The sequence below is a fragment of the Borostomias antarcticus genome, assembly GCF_949987555.1.
Source record: "Borostomias antarcticus genome assembly, chromosome: 11".
NCBI lineage: Eukaryota > Metazoa > Chordata > Actinopteri > Stomiiformes > Stomiidae > Borostomias > Borostomias antarcticus.
Genome location: NC_140244.1, coordinates 9,519,772 through 9,539,586, shown reverse-complemented (window position 1 = coordinate 9,539,586; position 19,815 = coordinate 9,519,772). Strand labels below are relative to the sequence as shown.

Sequence of the window (19,815 nt, the reverse complement as noted above, 5' to 3'; positions counted from 1 at the left end):
TTTCATCACTCTCAGTTAGGATCCAGAGTTCAGGGCCTCAGAACACCTCAGAACCTCAGAATGATCTTTCACCTTTTCTTCTCTCCGTTTTTCCTCTCAACTCTCCTCACTTCTCTCTTCTTCTGCTGTAGATGGACAGTGTGAGACTGGGAGAGACTGTTGAGCACCTGCCGGCGTTCCTGTCCGTTAGGGTGTCCGGCTGCTTGAGAGGACTAATGCAGTGGCCCAGCCTGTTTAGTCACTATCAGCACACACCTAGCCACAGTATACATATACATATACACACACACACACACGCGCGCACACACACACACACCTTAGATACACTTAACTCACACCTTCAAGGTCTGAACTGCACCTGAACCACTCGCGTCACAGCTCAGCTCAAGTTAACTGATCAGAGAACAAAGTCAAAAACATGTTTATTTTGTTGAAAGTCCAGAAACATTTTTGTTATTGATATCAGTAAATGTATTATGTAAGGCACAATCCAAACTCCTAAACTAACATTTTATAACTATATGAATCAATGGATTCATTAATCAGGTCATACAAAACAGCTGTTACAGTTTAGCCATTTCAATATGTAATATGATTTATTTATTTTTTACATTTGAAAAAAATTGAATCATTTAAATCCAGAAAGACTGAGGTGACCCCAGCCCTGGTCTTGGCACAGAAGTCATAGATTCAAACATTTCTTATTCAGATACTCATTCTTTATTTGGAACAGCTATGTCCAATATAAGTAGTTAATATGCTCCCTTTCCTTGATTTTGGCTATGTAGATACATCATAATTTATTTGTTAAGCTATGATAAAAATACACGTGGAAATGCTGTCATATGATTGTTCCCATATTTGAAAAGAAATCCCTTTAAACTACATAGTGAACAGACACCAGTCAATAACATTTTGGCTACAATTCTTTCTCAGAGCCATCAGCATGTGGTCCCATAAGAAAGGCTGGGAGAGACCCACAGGTTCAAGGGTCAGGGGTCAGTTAGGCCTATTGTATGATTACTACTGTAAACCAAGCTGGGAGAATGACGGTAGGTTAACATTGCATTGGTAGACTCATTTTATCTCTGGATTAAAATCATTACTACATTCAAACCTACCACTTCAGACCGAAACATACATTTAACACATCTCCTGATATAATAACAATAGTGCTTTTAATACCTAATACAAATGAAAAACACAATTGACAGTGTATAATCAATCCGTATTAAAATGCACACATGCTATCAGATGAAATGGAGAATTCCTCCTGAGAGATGTCTGGACTACTGGCGACATCCATCATCACAACTCTAAGGCATACTATATATGGTTCTTGGTACAAAATCTATGGCATATCTATGGCGTATTCTATTTCAGCATTACATTCCATAGCAGAGTATACTACTGCAGCATGTTAAAGCGATTCAGCGTTCTATATGTACATTCTATGTACTGTATGTTGCATCAGAGTTTCAGCAGCAACTGGTCTCCAGCATAAGAGAGGAAGTGCAAAATGGTGGCTAAACGACATCAGCTCTTACATAGAGCAGCATCATAGCACTGGATTGTATAGAGGTTAGGTTAGTTAGTAGCACGATAGTTAGATTGCATAGAGAGGTTAGCTGGTGAGCATAATAGTTTGCTAGCAGGGTGTCATGCTTCTTCGTGTTAGCATGTTAGCATCAGACAGAGACAGAGAGAGCTGAGGAATATACTGCAAGACCAACAGTGACCATATCAACTATAGAGATATGTCACAGAAGGTGGATATGACATAATAAAACAGGAGAAGTGCTCTGGTACTGTGAGGAGATACAACACAGTGAGAGGTGCTTCCAGTCAGTGGTTCTGCTGCCTGCTGTGATCCCTGTTCGATTGGCATACAGGCTGTGTCTCTGTCTCCCCCTGGTGGAGCGGGTGTGGAGTGCTGCAGGCCCAGGAGGAGGAGTGAGGCCAGGGGGGGGGGGGGGGGCAGGTCTAGGAGGAGGCGAGAGGCCAGGGGGGGGGGCAGGTCTAGGAGGAGACGAAAGGCCGGGGGGGGGGGGGGGCAGGTCTAGGAGGAAGTGAGAGGCCAGGTAGGGGGGGCAGGTCTAGGCCTTGGGAGCCGGAGGGTTGACCGGGTCCAGTTTCCTCATCTTGAAGTAAGACACCAGCTGATTGGGCACCTCAGCCAGAACACTCTGGGCCAGAGCTTCTTTAGGAGCCTGAGGAGGAGGAAGAGATGGAGGGGGGGGGGGGGGAGAGACAGATGGACAGACAAGTAGGACGGTGAGACAGGAGTGACAAAGACAGACAGACAGAGGATGGAGAGCGGAGAGAGAAACAGAGGAAAGAGAGGGAGGAGGGACAGAGAGATGGAAGGAGAGAGTGTTGAGAGGACAGTATAGTACCAGTCAAATGTTTGGACACACTTTCTCATTCAATTGAATAAATCGATTAAAAAACGTTTTGTTGAGTTAATCACAATAATAGGCTGTGATTAATCATAAGTTCCATCAGCCAGATATATACTCATATATATATGTATAAATTATATAGTCCATTATATTTGAGTCAGTGAGCCCTGCCCAGGCTAGGTCAGAGGGGAACATGGCTGAGAGACGTACGCTGCTGAACTGTCTGTAGGGGACAAACTGGACGATGTCTCTGGCCACCGGCTCCCCAGTCATGGACTTGAGAACGCCATCATCTCCATCCAGCATCTCCATGGCCTGGAACAACGATGCACAAAATGAAAGAACAAATGGGTTTTAAAAGGGTTTTAGTTTACATTAAGTCATTTTAAGTCGACTCATCCCACATGGGGCTATTTTATCACTTCTTTATTTTCATTTTTTTATTTTCTTAGATTCAGATTCAGATTTACTTGTTGTCGTGTAAATGAATAAATGGATAGTGATTATATATAAATATATATATATATATTATATATATTATATATATATATATATAATATATATATTATATATATATAATATGATGATGATGAATATATATGAATATATATATATATATATATATATATATATATATAAATGGATAATGAAATATTGCTGCCGGCTCTGTGATATGCTCTAAAGATTACAAATAATTACAAATTGTACAATTTACAAATTACACAAAGCAAATACAAATAAAGGTACCGGCATGGATCATCTTAAGTACCCTACAGGAGGCTTCGGCAGTTAATCATCACGCACACACACATGCATGCACACACACACACACGCACGCACGCACGTACCCACGCACACAAACACACACACACACACACAGAATCACACACCTTGAAGTCGGCCTCGCCCACGCCCACTATGATAATGGACATGGGGAGGCGGGAGGCGGCCACGATGGCGTTGCGGGTCTGGTCCAGGTCCGTGATCTCTCCGTCTGTCAGGATCAGCAGCACAAAGTATTGCTGAGGAGCATGGAGGAAGAAGAGGAAGAAGAGGAGGAGGTGGAGGAAAGAAAGAAGCAGGAGGAAGAGGAAGAGAAAGGTTATGAGTCACTGACAGCCATTAATATTCTGTTAAGCATTTAAATGTGCTATTCATCTGTGTGTGTGTGTGTGTGTGTGTGTGTGTGTGTGTGTGTGTGTGTGTGTGTGTACTCACAGACGCGCTGTTCTCCTGTGCCGCCCCGGCAGCGATGCCTGCTACATGATTGATGATGGGGGAGAAGTTGGTCGGACCGTGTAGCTTGACCTGGGGCAGAGCCATACGATAGGCCTCGACGATGCCCTGGACACCTACACACACACACACGCAAACACACACACAGACAGACACAGACACACACCCACACACAGACCCACACACACACACAGACACACAGACACACACAGACACACACACAGACATACACACACAGACACAAACACAGACACACACACACAGACAGACACACACACACAGACAGACATAGACACACACACACGCACACACGCACGCGCACGCACGCACACGCAGGCACACGCAGGCACACGCAGGCACACGCAGGCACACACAGTGAGCCAGACAGCCACACAGTCCCTGGTGTTCACACACCTCTAAAACAGGCCTTTAACAACTGTATTGCCAGCGGTGAGCAGGCAGGAGTGAAGGTGTGTGTCAAGCTACCTTGGCAGTAGGGGTTACTGGGGTTGAAGTTCAGGGCAAACTCATGGGACACCTTCCAGTCTGGAGGTACCTTGGCCCCAAAACCGAAGGCCGGGAACAGTTTATCACTGAGGAGGAGAGAGGAGAGAGGGAAGAGTTCATCACTGAGGAGGAGAGAGGAGAGAGGGAAGAGTTCATCACTGAGGAGGAGACAGAAGAATTTCTTTCTGAAGGAGGGGAAGAGATCTGAACAAAAACTTTACCAACAACATGGAGGTGTAGGGTTTAGGGTTTAGGGTGTAGGGCTAAGGATATCAGATCTAGGAGTTAGGGTGTAAGATTTAGTGGTTAGGGTATAGTGTCAAAGGTGTAGTATCTAGGGTGTAGTAATGTATAGGGGGTCTGGTGTAGGGTGTATGTCTAGGGCAGGGTGGCCAACCCGCGGCTTGCGAGCCGCATGCGGCTCTTTGCCCGTCAATGTGCGGCTCCTCCATCCATTAGTTTAAAAAAAAGTTGGCTTGCGGCTCTTCCATCCTTTCATTAAAAAAAGAAATGTATTAATTCCATAAGAACGTTTCTCTCTCTCTAGTTTCGCTGTGCATTTCTTCCCGCCCATTTTAGTTTATTGCAGATTTGTCATATGATTCGTTTCGCTAGGTTGCGAGGAAGTCGCGTGAGAACCACTTCCAACCAATCATATAGGTAGCAAATCACCTTGGTAAAAAAATAATTGTAAACAAAATAATTTGCTTTGCGTGGGTCATTCTCTTTTACGACAAAAGCTAACGTAGCCTAGGCTACTGTACACAACCAAAGAATGGCTGGAAAGAAATGTGCAGCGAAAAGAAAATATGAAGACGAACACTGGACATTTTTTACCCGAGTGGGAGAGTAATTTTTTCTTCATAAAACGTAATGGTAAGCCATTCTGTCTGATATGCCAGACATCATTGGGACATTTCAAAGCCTCAAATCTCCAGCCCAGTCCAGCCCAACCCTGCCCAGCCTAACCCAGCCCAGCCTAACCCAGCCCAGTCCAGTCCAGTCCAGCCCAGCCTAACCCAGCCCAGCCAAACCCAGCCTAACCCAGTCCAGCCCAGCCTAACCCAGCCCAGCCCAGCCCAGCCTAACCCAGCCCAGCCCAGCCCAGCCCAGTCCAGCCTAACCCAGCCCAGCCCAGTCCAGCCTAACCCAGCCCAGTCCAGCCTAACCCAGCCCAGCCCAGTCCAGCCTAACCCAGCCCAGCCTAACCCAGCCCAGTCCAGCCTAACCCAGCCCAGCCCAGCCTAACCCAGCCCAGCCCAGTCCAGCCCAGCCCAGCCCAGCCCAGCCCAGCCCAGCCCAGCCCAGCCCAGCCCAGCCCAGCCTAACCCAGCCCAGTCAAGCCCAGCCTAGCCCAGTCAAGCCCAGCCTAACCCAGCCCAGCCTAACCCAGCCTAGTCCAGTCCAGCCTAACCCAGCCCAGTCCAGCCTAACCCAGCCCAGCCTAACCCAGCCCAGTCCAGACTAACCCAGCCCAGTCCAGCCTAACCCAGCCCAGCCCAGTCCAGTCCAGCTTAACCCAGCCCAGTCCAGTCCAGCCCAGCGTAACCCAACCCAGTCCAAAATATATTGTCAGAAAATATCTTGTTGTATGTATTAATTTTAAATAAATTAACTTTAAATGTATATTTAATGGACAATAACGTTTTTCTTCTTATTTTAGACTGGGGTGCCTTGGGATTTTAAGTACCTATGAAGGGTGCGGTGACTGAAAAAAAGGTTGAGAAACGCTGGTATATATGGTGTGGCTCTGGGTGGTACCACAGTAATTTTTGTGGCTCTTAGTCTCTGACTGGTTGGCCACCCCTGGTTTAGGGTGTAGGGTTTAGGGTGTAGGGTTGAGGGTGTAGGGCTAAGTATATCACATCTAGGAGTTAGGGTGTAAGATTTAGTGGTTAGGGTATAGTGTCAACGGTGTAGTATCTAGGGTGTAGTAATGTATAGGGGGTCTGGTGTAGAGTGTATGTCTAGGGTGTAGAATCGAGTGTGTAGTGTGTATTACTGAGGGTATTGTGTGTAGTAGCCTATCTAGGATGTAGGGAGTAGAATTCAGCGGACATAATCTCTGCGCTGCCCCTGACCTTCAGCTGTTCAGAGCAGATGTGCTCTCCGGCAAAATGAAAGGTAGTGGCATTTGAGTTGATATACTAACAGTGGCTGCTGTAAAGATGTGACAGTAATTGTGCGGCACTGATCTCCTGCTCTGAAAGCCTTTTTTCATCAACTGTAAACCCTTCTACTCCTGACCCCTGTGACTCATTCATTCCGGTGGAGGTTTACATTCCATCGCAGGCCCACGTGCAGGAGGCACAGTGCATGTTCGCCGACCAGATACCGTGTGAGGAGCGGACATCTTTCATTATTGTCCTTGGCGACTTTAATGGAGGGCATCTCAGCCATGAAGCCCCTAAATGCCGTCAGCTGATCGAATGCCCGACCAGGCAGGAGAACACTTAGGATTATTGTTACTACTTGTACTTACTACTCCCCCATGCTGCACTGAGTCACTCTGACAGTTTAGTTACAACGACGAGCCCTGGCTCACAGCTCAACTCACTCAGACGAACCCTGGCTCACAGCTCAACTCACTCAGACGAGCCCTGGCTCACAGCTCAACTCACTTAGACAAGCCCTGGCTCACAGCTCAACTCACTTAGACAGCTGCGGTTGGAAAATGAGGAATTGTGTGGGAATGCGGACAAGGTCCGGTTTAAAAAGGCTAAATAGGCTTACAGGTTTAGCAAGGCGGTGAGACATGCTAAACGACTGTACTCTGAGAAACCTCCAACAGCAGATCTCAAAAAACACCTTGAACACAGACCCCTCTCACCCTGAACACAGACTCCTCTCACCCTGAACACAGACCCCTCTCACCTTGAACACAGACCCCTCTCACCCTGAACACAGACTCCTCTCACCCTGAACACAGACCCCTCTCACCCTGAACACAGACCCCTCTCACCCTGAACACCGACCCCTCTCACCCTGAACACCGACCCCTCTCACCCCGAACACAGACCCCTCTCACCCCGAACACAGACTTTCCGCGGTTCTGCTCTGAATGAAGGCATATGGCTGAAACACGTCAGCAGCACAGCAATAAAAATAATGTAAACTGAACCACCGAAAGTCATGTACATTTATTCCATTTGCTGCTTTCCTATCTGGTGTTTTTTTTTTATCTACAAGTATTTTTCACCCACAGCCTAAGAAGGCAACTAGAGAACGTGCATCTGTTCCACCTCTCAGACAAAGTATTTATAGCACTCTTTCATATCTTTTGCTGTTAATTTGTCACTTATGTTATTGTATTTATATTATTTTGTACATCATTGTATCGTATATTGTATTTGTATTGTATTTGTTACTTACAGTATGTTATTGTATTTTGCACCGGCCTTGATTATTATGCACTATCAGACCAAAACAAATTCCTTCTTGGCAATAAGCCTGATTCTGATTCTAGGATCTCTGGTATCTAGGGTTTGGTGTCTAGGGTGCAGTATCTAGTATGTAGGGTTTGGTGTCTAGGGTGCAGTATCTAGTATCTAGGGTTTGGTGTCTAGGGTGCAGTATCTAGTATGTAGGGTTTGGTGTCTAGGATGCAGTATCTAGTATCTAGGGTTTGGTGTCTAGGGTGCAGTATCTAGTATCTAGGGTTTGGTGTCTAGGGTGCAGTATCTAGTATTTGGTGTCTAGGGTGCAGTATCTAGTATCTAGGGTTTGGTGTCTAGGGTGCAGTATCTAGTATCTAGGGTTTGGTGTCTAGGGTGCAGTATCTAATATCTAAGGTTTGGTGTCTAGGGTGCAGTATCTAGGGTTTGGTGTCTAGGGTGCAGTATCTAGTATTTGGTGTCTAGGGTGCAGTATCTAGTATCTAGGGTTTGGTGTCTAGGATGCAGTATCTAGTATTTGGTGTCTAGGGTGCAGTATCTAGTATTTGGTGTCTAGGGTGCAGTATCTAGTATCTAGTATTTGGTGTCTAGGGTGCAGTATCTAGTATCTAGGGTTTGGTGTCTAGGGTGCAGTATCTAGTATCTAGTATTTGGTGTCTAGGGTGCAGTATCTAGTATCTAGGGTTTGGTGTCTAGGGTGCAGTATCTAGTATTTGGTGTCTAGGGTGCAGTATGCAGTATCTAGTATTTGGTGTCTAGGGTGCAGTATGCAGTATCTAGTATTTGGTGTCTAGGGTGCAGTATCTAGTATCTAGTATTTGGTGTCTAGGGTGCAGTATCTAGTATCTAGTATTTGGTGTCTAGGGTGCAGTATCTAGTATCTAGGGTTTGGTGTCTAGGGTGCAGTATCTAGTATTTGGTGTCTAGGGTGCAGTATGCAGTATCTAGTATTTGGTGTCTAGGGTGCAGTATGCAGTATCTAGTATTTGGTGTCTAGGGTGCAGTATCTAGTATCTAGTATTTGGTGTCTAGGGTGCAGTATCTAGTATCTAGGGTCTTACGTATCATAGTCCTGCACCACAAAGCCCACAGACCAGGTGGCGGCGAGGTACTGGTTCAGCCCGTCTGGACTCAGGTAGTGCAGGGAGCTGGGAGAGCGCGGGTCTCCGTTGGAGCCGGTGAAGTCTATCCCCACCTGGACACACAGAGGACAAGAGAACATTAGCAGGGGTACAGGACAGCTGCATGGGCATAATATTATGGCCAGTCCCGTACTGTAAGAGGACATAGACAGACCATATAAGGATACAAGCTGTACATAGTCAAACATACTGTACAGGCCTACTTTCCTAGGATGGCATTTACCACGCCCCTAACAACTTTAAATGGTCGCTCGCTCCACATCCATCCTAAAAGAAAAACAATTCTTGAATAGACTTCTACATATCACAGTCAAACAACATTGGCGAGATTTAAGCATTATGCTGTCAGTCACACGAGAAGCCAAAGTGAGGGATTTGTGGTAGTGACGGCAAACTAAATAGCCAGCTTGTAGCTCCTATTAATGGATGTTTACTGCCTTAATAGCCAAGCAATCCAATTACAACCTGTCAAATACCCAGCTGTGCTTTAGCTGATAGCCAAGCTAGCTAGTGCAATGATGTGGTGTTTTCTGAAACAAGTAATGACAGTGTGGCTAAGATGACAGACAGCCTTGCTAGCAGAGAGTTTTTTTTTCCTAGGATGGATGCGGAGCGATCGACCAATGAAATTAGCTAGGGGCGTGGCAAATGCTAAACATTCTGTCACCATCCTCCATCCATAGGAAAAGTACAGGCCAGGGCATGTAAGGACATCCAGCACATGCCATGAGAGGATATAAAATACAGGCTATAGGCCTTTAGCACGAGCCGCCATATCGGTCAAGTTTGACATAATGTGGTGGTAGACCGTGGAAGTGCCCATTGACTCCAATGTTAAAACTTCTCTATAAAAATACCACTACAAGAACCGAAATAATCAAAATAACAGGCACAATATATTATCAGAATTACAAGCTCATGAGATTACCATGAGTTTGACCACACCAAAATCAGTACCAAGTTCGTGTTTGGAAATAAATGGTTAATGAGTTGTTATTTTGACTAACGGTTCTTGAAGTGTTTTTAACATTGGAGTCAACAGGGACGTCCCATTTGATGTCACATACGTCACATTTGACCAACATGGCGGCTCGTGATATCGTCGAATAGGCACTATGTCCAGTTACCATGGAGTAGATTAGGTCAGAATCTCAGATGAGCTGGACAGTGTGAGCTCCTCCTACCGTGAAGTTGATCTGACAGCCTCCCATCACGTAGTCCAGGAATGAGTACTGAGCCACCAGCTGCAGGGAGAAAGACCACCACCGGTTAGAAACACAGACACTGGTTATCATACAAACTCTACTAAAGTAACCGAGACCACCCATAAGGGACCACAGAGACCAACCACAGACTACCATACCAACCACGGTACCATGGAGACTGGTACATCCACAGTTTACCAGGGCCAAATAGACTACCCAACTACCCAACTAGACTACCCCACTACCCAACTAGACTACCTCACTACCCAACTAGACTACCTCACTACCCAACTAGACTACCCCACTACCCAACTAGACTACCCCACTACCCAACTAGACTACCCCACTACCCAACTAGACTACCCCACTACCCAACTAGACTACCTCACTACCCAACTAGACTACCCCACTACCCAACTAGACTACCCCACTACCCAACTAGACTACCCCACTACCCAACTAGACTACCCCACTACCCAATTAGACTACCCCACTACCCAATTAGACTACCCCACTACCCAACTAGACTACCCCACTACCCAACTCCAGATTAGCTTTTCAGAGCTACTCACCTTGCAGGACTTGAACATGACTACTCCAGAATTTTTATAACTCTTCTTCTTTTTCTGTTTCTCAGGGTGGACACAGTCAAACTCCACCTGGGGGAAGAGCGCAGACTAGTGGTCGAACAACATCCCCACAACCACTTCAGTAATCTTGCTGAATACATACACGCTTCATATCACACATCATCACATGGGCCCAAACTGACACTGACTGGTATCTGGACATCATAGTGGTTTTTACAAGGGCATTATGGAAAAAACTCTAAAGTTAATAAGCTAACAAGCGGAGAAGAAGTGCAGGAAGAGTGTTTAATCATGTTATAGAGAGGAGAAAGAAGAGTAGCATGGTCTCACCGGTGAACCATGGGCAGCTTTCTGCAGCAGTGACACGCTAGTTTCGAAAACACCAATTAGGTCATGTGAGCCATCGCTATCATAGTCAAAGCAGTGGACCTGTGGGAGAAGAGGACAGGAGAGGACAGGTGAGGGAGGGACAGAGAGGGGGGCTCACCGCTCGGTCTTTCACCTCCAACAGCTTGGCAGCCGTACTAGTGAATTGGCCAATCATATCAGAGCTGGTGTCCTCATCTTTATCGTAACAGACAACCTGCCAGCAAAACACACATCAACTCTGATAGTGTTATTATACTGTAGGACAGGTAGCTGAACAGGGCTATGAACACACAGACCAACACAGTCAAACACTCCTCGACAGAACAAACCTTCTCCCCGTCAGACATTCTGTACTGTTTGTCACAACTATCATATGGACTCCATAAGGCTGGGAGGAGAAGATATGCTGGCGCCTGGGAGGGTGTGGTCTGCTAATGCCTTCCTGTGTGTGTGTGTGTCGTGTGAGTACAGTGTTTACCCTATAATTGTACAGGCCCGTGATTTCTTAATTGCCCTCGGTGACCACAGCTCAGAAAAGTTTCCCATGACCTGTGGGGTGCCTCAAGGATCCATCCTAGGACCCCTACTCTTCAGCCTGTACATGGTGCCACTTGGCAGTGTCATCAGGAGGCACAACATTAGCTACCATAGCTATGCAGATGATACCCAACTCTATATTTCTGTAAAACCCAGTAATTACAGCTTGATTGACTGCCTTGTTAAAGGTGCTCAGTTAGATTTTTTTTCCACCACTAGATGGGGCAGTGGTGCAGCGTATCAGATATAAACAAGTGGGTGTTTTCACTCCATAGGTGCCGTTCAGGGGGTTGGGCTCAGCGCCAGGCCGGCTTCGCTTATAATAAAATAAATTCTGTAGTTGCTCCACAGGCATCACACTGTTGGCTATATTTTCTGTAAAGATAGTTAGGACTCCTCTGGACCTATGTATTGCATATATTGGATTTTTTTTTTTTTTTTTACAAAAAGTGGAGTAAATCGAACAGAGCACCTTAAAATGTATTATGGATATAAATGTACAGATGTCACAATTTCCTCAAGCTAAACCAAGACAAAACAGAAGTACTGATCATTGGTGAAAAAAATGAAAGAGAGAAACTATCTGCACATTTAAAAACTCTGGCAATTGACACCAAATGCCAGGCTAAAAACCCAGGTGTCATACTTGACTCGGATCTTAATTTCGAAAACCACATCATGAATATTACAAAGACATCTTTTTACCACTTAAGGAACATTGCCATGGTGCAACCGTTTCTCTCTCAGGCTGACACTGAAAGACTCATGCATGCTTTCATCACAAGCAGGCTGGACTACTGCAATGCTCTACTATCAGGCCTACCAAAGAAAGCAATCTCTAAGCTACAAATGATACACAATGCTGCAGCACGAGTCCTCACTAAGACTAGACGTAGGGAACCCCAGTCTTACAATCACTACACTGGTTAACTGTTAATTCTAGAATAGACTTCAAAATGCTTTTATAAGTCTATAAATCTCTCCATTGTCGTGCACCTGAATACATTTCAGACATTCTTGTCAGGTACATGCCCAACAGACCCCTCAGGTCCTCAGGTACTGAACTCCTAACAGTTCCAAAAGTCAGGACCAAGAGACACGGAGAGGCAGCTTTCCGTTTCTATGCCCCCAACCTCTGGAACACCGTGCCAGAATACCTAAGAAGGGCTGGAACAATGGAAATCTTTAAGCAAGATCTCATGTATCTTTTCAGTCTAGCCTACAATCACTAGCCAGGACCTAGAGACACAGAAAGGCAGCCTCCAGCCTGCTTGTGAATCCTCTTTATACATTGGTGTATATCCTGGTATGCACTGTGTGCATATTCAGATGTGTATACAGGTCAAATCAAATCAAACTTTATTTGTATAGCGCATTTCATACACAGAGGCAACACAATAGGTCCCCACCCTGCATATTCCAGAGGGAAGCAAAAAAACACGGTGTTTCACACGGGGGCCAGCATACAGATGCCCTGCAACTGGCACATTCTGTTTTAATATCCGTGTTGCTTTTGTGGCTCTGCGTGCTACTAACCCTTTTCTGCCATCCCTCTCCCTAGTGCCTCTCCCTCTCCCTCCTACCTTCTAACCAGGTCCAGTGGATGCCCCACTGTCACCCGCAGACCACCCTGAGTCCGATTGATACCCCCGTGTCTGCTGTGGATGTCCAGTACAGCCACTAACCCTGTCCTCCTCCCTAGTGTCTCTCCCTCTTATACTCTAAACAGTTCCTTTGGACTCCCCATCTCCTGCAGGCCACCCTGTAGCAGGTCCCGGAGAACCCCCGAACCCCCCCCCCCCCCCCTCGGCCAAAGACCACCTTATGGCTCCTGGAAAGGCCCCCTGCCTCCTTGTGACTAGCTCCTTCCCACTCTGTGTCGTCAGCTGTCCCTATCCAGCTAACCCCACCCCTTTTTAACCTTGGCTCTCTGCTTTCTGTCTCCCCACCTCTGCTTTGCGGTATTCTCTATGAACCTGTTCTGCTAAGTGCTTACTGTGCTTTGTTATATGATTCACTTAAATATCATATTAAGAGACTACAGGGATAGCTAACACATAATGGCCTACCATGTAGGCAACTTCTCTGTAACTATTTGTGCACTCTACTGTTAGTCATGTCTCTCTTATGAAGTATCTAGCCCATGTTTACTGCTCTGTATATGTTCTTAGCCAATAGACAAACATTTTCCAGGAGCTTGCTCGATCGTCTCGTTGAGAGAGGTCAGGGAAGAATTTTTACAGCTCACTTTTCTGGCCCCCGGGTTAAACTGTTTTTTTGCTTCCCTCTGGAAAATGTAGGGGTGGGACCTATGTCCACCCCCCCATTGCTCTCTGTAAAGCGCATTGTGTTGCCTCTATGTATGAAATGCGCAATATAAATAAAGTTTGATTTGAAGCAGCAGCCAAGCTAATCCAGCACAATTGGTGCATAAAAATTCATCTGAATGCAGGAAATGAAGTGTTCGACGCTTGTCCCCCAGACTGCCCATGTGTCCCCTCCAGGGTGCGTACCACCATGCCCAGAAATAATTCTAGGGGAAACATGTGTATGTATGTGTGCGCGCGCACGTGGTGTTATGTCAGTTACGTCATGGTCCTCCAGACTCCAGGCCTCTGTACCTTGATTGGCTTGTCCATGTCACAGCTGCAGAAGGTCTGGAGAGGAACAGTGAACTTCTTCCACGAGGGGTTCAGATTGTTCTTCACCACCTGACAGAGGAAGGCAGAATCATGATCATGCTTTAACAAGGAAGAGAAACCGCTACAACGTGTATGAGTGATAGAACAGGCTTCTAGCCTATTATATTCATTAACTTCCAGTGTACAAGTGTATACAATAGCTATTGTGAAGCTACAGTATATTAGCTATAGAAGCTATATTGTATAATTGTCATTAGATGACATTTAACAGCCATTAAACATTGACTTTGTAATCATAAGCCAACAGTCAGATGTATTTAAGATAAGATAAGACTTTAATAATCCCCAGGGCGGTTAATGCGGGTGATACAGCAGCATAGAAAGAGACAGACGGGCTCAGGCGCTGTTTAGTCTGATGGCTGCTGGCACAAAGGAACCCTACCCTTCACATATTGGTTCTGCTCCCTTTCAGTGGAGATCACAAGGTATGAGATACCTCGGAATAAACATCAGGACTCCTATAGATACGATTTTTGAATTAAATGGTCCACACCTCTTAAAGACAATTAGGGAGGATATTAAGAGATGGACAGTGCTACCCATTTCATTATGGGGTAGAGCAGAGGTGATTAAAATGAATATTTTACCTAGAATATAATTTCTTATATCAGCGGTACCATCAAATTCCCCTCTTATTGGTTTAAAGAAATAAACAAGTTATTTACAGGTTTCTTGTGGAGGGATAAAACACCTAGAATCGGTTACAAATAATTGATGAGACCAAGAAATAGCGGTGGACTTGGTATTCCAGATGTTTACTCATATTATCTTTCTTATAATGCTAGATTCCATTTGTCATGGGGTAAGACGGAGGTCGGCAGCTGCAAATGGATAGAGGAGAAGATTCTATGTGAACATACTAAAACTTTATCTTTGGTATCTTTATGGTTTGACCCTAGGCTTAACTCTACAATGGATAACCCTTTAATTCAATTTTCATGGGAGATAGTCAGTTCCCTACAGAAACAGCTTGCCTTTAAAGAGATCTCCTTACCATCACACCCCATATGCTCTGGCAGGGTATATGTATAATCAACTGGGACAGATTGTGAAGGATGGGGAGATGATATCCTTTAATGATTTGAAAGATTTATATTATTATTAGAGATTCAGATTTTTTTATATACTTACAGTTAATATCTGTTTTAAGGTCACTTTGTACTAAAAATAGGGACTTGGTGATTAACAAGGACATGGATGACAGATTAAGAAGGATCGCCTTCTTAATCAGTTTCCATGTTATATAGGTTACTCTCTCTTGTCTTGTTTGTATTGTATGCATGTTGAGCTGTTTTGTGTTTGTATTAAACTATTAATTAAAAAAACAACAACAAAGGAATCTTGAACCGCTCAGTTCGATGCACCTGGGAGGAGCCTGTGGCTGAAGGTGCTCCCCGTTTCAGACGACTCATCACAAAGATCAAACAACCACAAGGTCCTGCTGTCTGATTGGGCTAGTCTGTGAGCGATTAAGATCTGACATTTGACTACCACCTAAAAAAGGGTGTGGCAAAAAAGCCCTATCATCGCATAGACTGAAAAGGTAGATGAGGATGTACAGTAGGTTTAGTGTGGATGCAACGCTGTGATTGGTGATGCTGGCGTAACATTATCCACGTCCCCCAAGACATGAGACTCGACCTCATACCACACCTTCAAGAAACATGAAAAACTGGCTTCTCGACAACCAAAGTTGTGACCATTAGTGCCTCTGAATGTTGTGTGTTAAATGTGCTTGTCTTGATATTATGTGTTGTGAAATGATGTACTGTGTAATGTGTACTGTCTCTGAATGTTGTATACTGTTCGTGCTGTCCCATGTGATTCATCGTGTACTGTCCCTGAATGTTGTGTGTACTGTGATGATTTTAACCCATGTGTACTGTACTGTCTTACTTTACATTGCCTACATGGCCTTTTAATTCCTGGCAGGGGGACTGCCGACGGAAACTAGCCTTTTGGCTAAAATCGGCTGCATTTACACTATGTGTTTATTAATGTACGTTGTCCCTCTTAATGAAATAAACTAAAAGTGAAACTGAAAGGTGTATCCATGTACCTCCGTCCTGTGGACTAGCAGCCACTGGCCATCATCTCCCTGCTTGAAGAATTCTAGGAATGGGTCAGACTTCCCAAATAGGTCCTGAAAGACAGACAGACAGACAGACACACACACACACACACACACACACACACACGCCCACACACGCTCACACACGCCCACACACGCCCACACACGCCCACACACGCCCACACACACACACACACACACACACACACACACACACACACATACACACACATACACACACACACATCCATGAGTACTGGGGAACAGCGACAGGAGGGTTCAGAATCCCTCTCTCTCCCACTCTTCTTCCCTCCTAACCTTCTTATCCAGGCCTTTAGCTTCGGCCTCCAACACTATGGCTCTGTTGTCGCTCATCTCCTCCGCTATGATCTGGAACACACACACACACACACGCACACACACACACACACACAAAAACACATGCACGCACACATCAGGGAAAATGAAGGATAACTGAAATAGCTGGTAAAGACTGACCTGTGCTACTGTAAATTCATGACCCTGTGCTTGCATGACTTCAGGTCCATTAAAAAACAACATTTCCACACCTGATAACAGTCAGACTCAACGTTACATACATCCAGGTACTGAACAAGCTCAGCAGCGTTTCTCTACTCACAGTGATGGTGCCTTTGCCAGCAGGCTTGCCCTTCTTCAGCTGCAGAGGTCTATTCACCTTCTTACTTGAGACAATCTGGAACACACACACACACACACAAACAAAAACACACACAACATTACAGTAATTTAGCTGATGTTTTCATTAAGCTGACAATTTACAATAATTGCATTTAATGTAGGAAAAGTCAGTGTACTACTCGCCAGAACTCACAAGTGCATCGCCTTTCTAAAACAAGTGACTAAGAGCATAATCTAGTGCTGAAGGCAAAGTGCAAGAATAGCAAACTAAAAATACGAGGGAGGATCGTGGTAGTACTTCTTGAAGAGGTGAGTTTTGAGCCTGCGGCGAAAGATGGGCGGCGACTCTGCTGTCCTGACGTCAGTGGGCAGTTCGTTCCACCACTGTGGGGCCAGGACAGAAAGAGCCGTGACCGTGTCGATCGACCACAGGGGCCTCAGAGTGACGGGACAACCAGTCTCCCCGAGGTAGCAGAGCGTAGCAGTCAGGAGGGGTTGTAGGGTTTGACCATGGGGGAGCTGTTCCTTTCATTGCCCTGTAGGCTAGTACCAGAGTTTTAAACTGGAGGCGAGCTGCTACAGGGAGCCAGTGTAGAGAACGGAGAAGGAAAGGTGTGTGGGAGAACTTGGGGTGGTTGAACACCAGGTGAGCAGCAGCTTTCTGGACAAGTTCCAGGGGTTTAATGTCTGACGCCGGTGCCCCAGCAAGGAGGGAGTTGCAGCAGTAGTCCAGGCGGGAGATGACCAGGGCCTGGATGAGCACCTGCGCCGTTTCATCAGTGAGGAAAGGGTGAATCCTCCTGATGTTGTAGAGCAGGAATCTGCAAGAGCGTCTAACGGATGTGTTGTGTACAGAGAACTAGTTGGTTGTCCAGGGTCACACCCAGATTCCTTGCAGTCCGAGTTGGTGTCACCAACGTGTCTTCAGTGGTGATGGCCAGGTCGTGGTGCAGGAAGCCCAATAAAACTATATTGTACTGACTGAATATTGTATTGTACAGCCGTGGGAAGATTTTTGGAGTTGGGGGGGGGCTGACACAATCTGACACGCCAGATGGTTTGATTCACACAGCCACGCCCGGAGCTGCCAGTACTTGTGCTGTGCAGTGCTGATTGGCCTGATCAAACTCTGTTCGGCCACACATGCCTATCAAGCTTGTCCAGACTGATGTTTAGAGAGAAACAGAATGTGAGCTGCTAAGGATCAGGATGGTCTCAAATGGCCAAGGGTACATTTTGCGGTGGGACTGGGGGCCCTCCCCTAGATAATTTTCACATTTTTACATTTCAATCTCTTACATTTTCAGAGGGTTTTGGGTTTCTTGTTTGCAATCTGCAAGTAAGCTACCTTCCACTGCACACTTTCTTGCTTACTACAGCACTTAGTACATGGGTCATTCAACTTTCAGTAGCCTAGCTGGAGTAGTTCAGCCTCCCACCTGTCCCAGGGTGCACTCAAACGCTCCCAGGAAGTCGTCATCACTGAGGTCCACAGACTTGTTGTCGATGTCGTAGATGGCCAGCTTCAGCTTCTGGACTTTCTCAAAGTAGTAGTCCACACGCAGACGCTTACTGAAGGAAGGATCCTGGCAGTTCTTCACCCGCTCAGTACGGTCCAGCTACACACACACACACACACACACACAACAAAATAAACACAGAGAACACAACAAACACATGTGGAGTCCAAACATGAAGCCTCTCCTTTCTACTTCCTTTTCATATTTTGCCTACTCCATGTTGTCACGTCGCATTTTGGCCCTGAAGTAGAGGGCGTCACAGATGGACTAGACAACCCTTCCTACCTCGGTCCACTTGTCGTCGCCTGTGCTCTGCAGGAGAACGCACAGCGGGTCGGATTTCGAACCCACATCCTTATCGATCAGGTTGCTGCAGGAGATGGAGAGTTCCACTTTCGACACGCACTCAGACGCCATCTGAAAACGACACAAGAGAGATTGCTGTATAAATGTACACTTTCAATATCTGCAAACAAGAATCTGTAACCAGGCGTTAACGATCGACGGAAAATCCCGGTTCCTGTAGGTGGGCGTGGGAGCTCCCTGTGGGTTAGGAGCCTGTACGGGGTAATCATACAAGGGTAGCCTACTGCAATCGGAAACATGACGTCCGCTGGGTGTAGCCACAGTCATTAAACATAGGCTACACTCTTTGTGTAACCATCGTCAACCATCACAGATCAAGATCAAACAACCACAACTTCCAACAACACTTTGACATTTGAAGATGCAAAGTGCAAAAAAACCTAGTAGCCTAGCCTAGTTCACACAAGTGTCGTGCAGTCGCGAGCAGATCGAACCTCAAAAGCAAAGGGGATTAGTCAAAACCAGCGTTTCGCAACAACCACTTCAAACGAGAACTATATTAAAATCTGATTTCATAAAGATTACCTTATCGCACCGTACTGCCAAGTCCAAAATACTATGAGATGGATATAAATGCCACGTAACTCTACGTTCAATAACGTCAGCTATTATTGAAGATACAACTGAAGATCTGACTTTCGACTGTAGTGTAGTGACCTAAAAAAGGTGTGGCACATGAACAGCATAAAAGCCCTATCATTGGATAAACTGTCAGCAGCAAGCGCTTCCATTGGGCAGGAGAGGCATCTCACAGGGCAAGAAAAAAATGCGGAAGTGGGTAAATGCATGCTCGTCTCACTATAACGTCTCACGCTCGAACATAAGCCTATCAATAGGCTATAACGTTAATAATCACAGAACTGCATATGTTTATTTTCCATTCAGCTTACAATACTAATGTAACCGGATTCGCCGGATGCTTAGTTCGAACCAGGTTCGCCTACAGGAAAGGACCGAGAATGACCCATGGATTTAGGAAGGACCGCTCACACAGCGATGTAGCTTCTGGTTATCTGCGGTTATTTTATGTAGCCTATTATCTTAACGGTCACCCACCACTATGACAGTCTCTGTCCCGCTTGTGGCGACTGCATGGGCTATTGGTCTTATCAT

At 45.7% G+C, this 19,815-nt stretch overlaps 1 protein-coding gene across 3 annotated transcripts in view; it reads right to left on the bottom strand.

Moving 5' to 3' along the window:
- Window positions 1-554: 554 nt before the first annotated feature.
- cpne1 (copine I) overlaps window positions 555-19,815 on the bottom strand; it is a 37,165-nt gene continuing 17,904 nt past the window's right edge. The window contains exons 1-16 of one of the 3 annotated variants that reach the window (XM_084445986.1): window positions 19,228-19,350; window positions 18,622-18,753; window positions 18,256-18,435; window positions 16,797-16,871; window positions 16,475-16,546; window positions 16,145-16,228; window positions 14,005-14,094; window positions 10,965-11,060; window positions 10,460-10,546; window positions 9,867-9,926; window positions 8,602-8,735; window positions 4,125-4,231; window positions 3,621-3,754; window positions 3,293-3,424; window positions 2,613-2,717; window positions 555-2,210 (exon numbers count right to left, since the gene is read on the bottom strand). In XM_084445986.1, the coding sequence (XP_084302112.1) occupies window positions 2,097-2,210; window positions 2,613-2,717; window positions 3,293-3,424; window positions 3,621-3,754; window positions 4,125-4,231; window positions 8,602-8,735; window positions 9,867-9,926; window positions 10,460-10,546; window positions 10,965-11,060; window positions 14,005-14,094; window positions 16,145-16,228; window positions 16,475-16,546; window positions 16,797-16,871; window positions 18,256-18,435; window positions 18,622-18,753 (1,602 nt within the window). In that variant the 5' untranslated portion in view covers window positions 19,228-19,350 and the 3' untranslated portion in view covers window positions 555-2,096. Of the gene's footprint in view, window positions 2,211-2,612; window positions 2,718-3,292; window positions 3,425-3,620; window positions 3,755-4,124; window positions 4,232-8,601; window positions 8,736-9,866; window positions 9,927-10,459; window positions 10,547-10,807; window positions 10,907-10,964; window positions 11,061-14,004; window positions 14,095-16,144; window positions 16,229-16,474; window positions 16,547-16,796; window positions 16,872-18,255; window positions 18,436-18,621; window positions 18,754-19,227; window positions 19,351-19,815 lie in introns of those variants that run through there. The other 2 variants (XM_084445984.1, XM_084445985.1) reach the window with 2 other exon arrangements.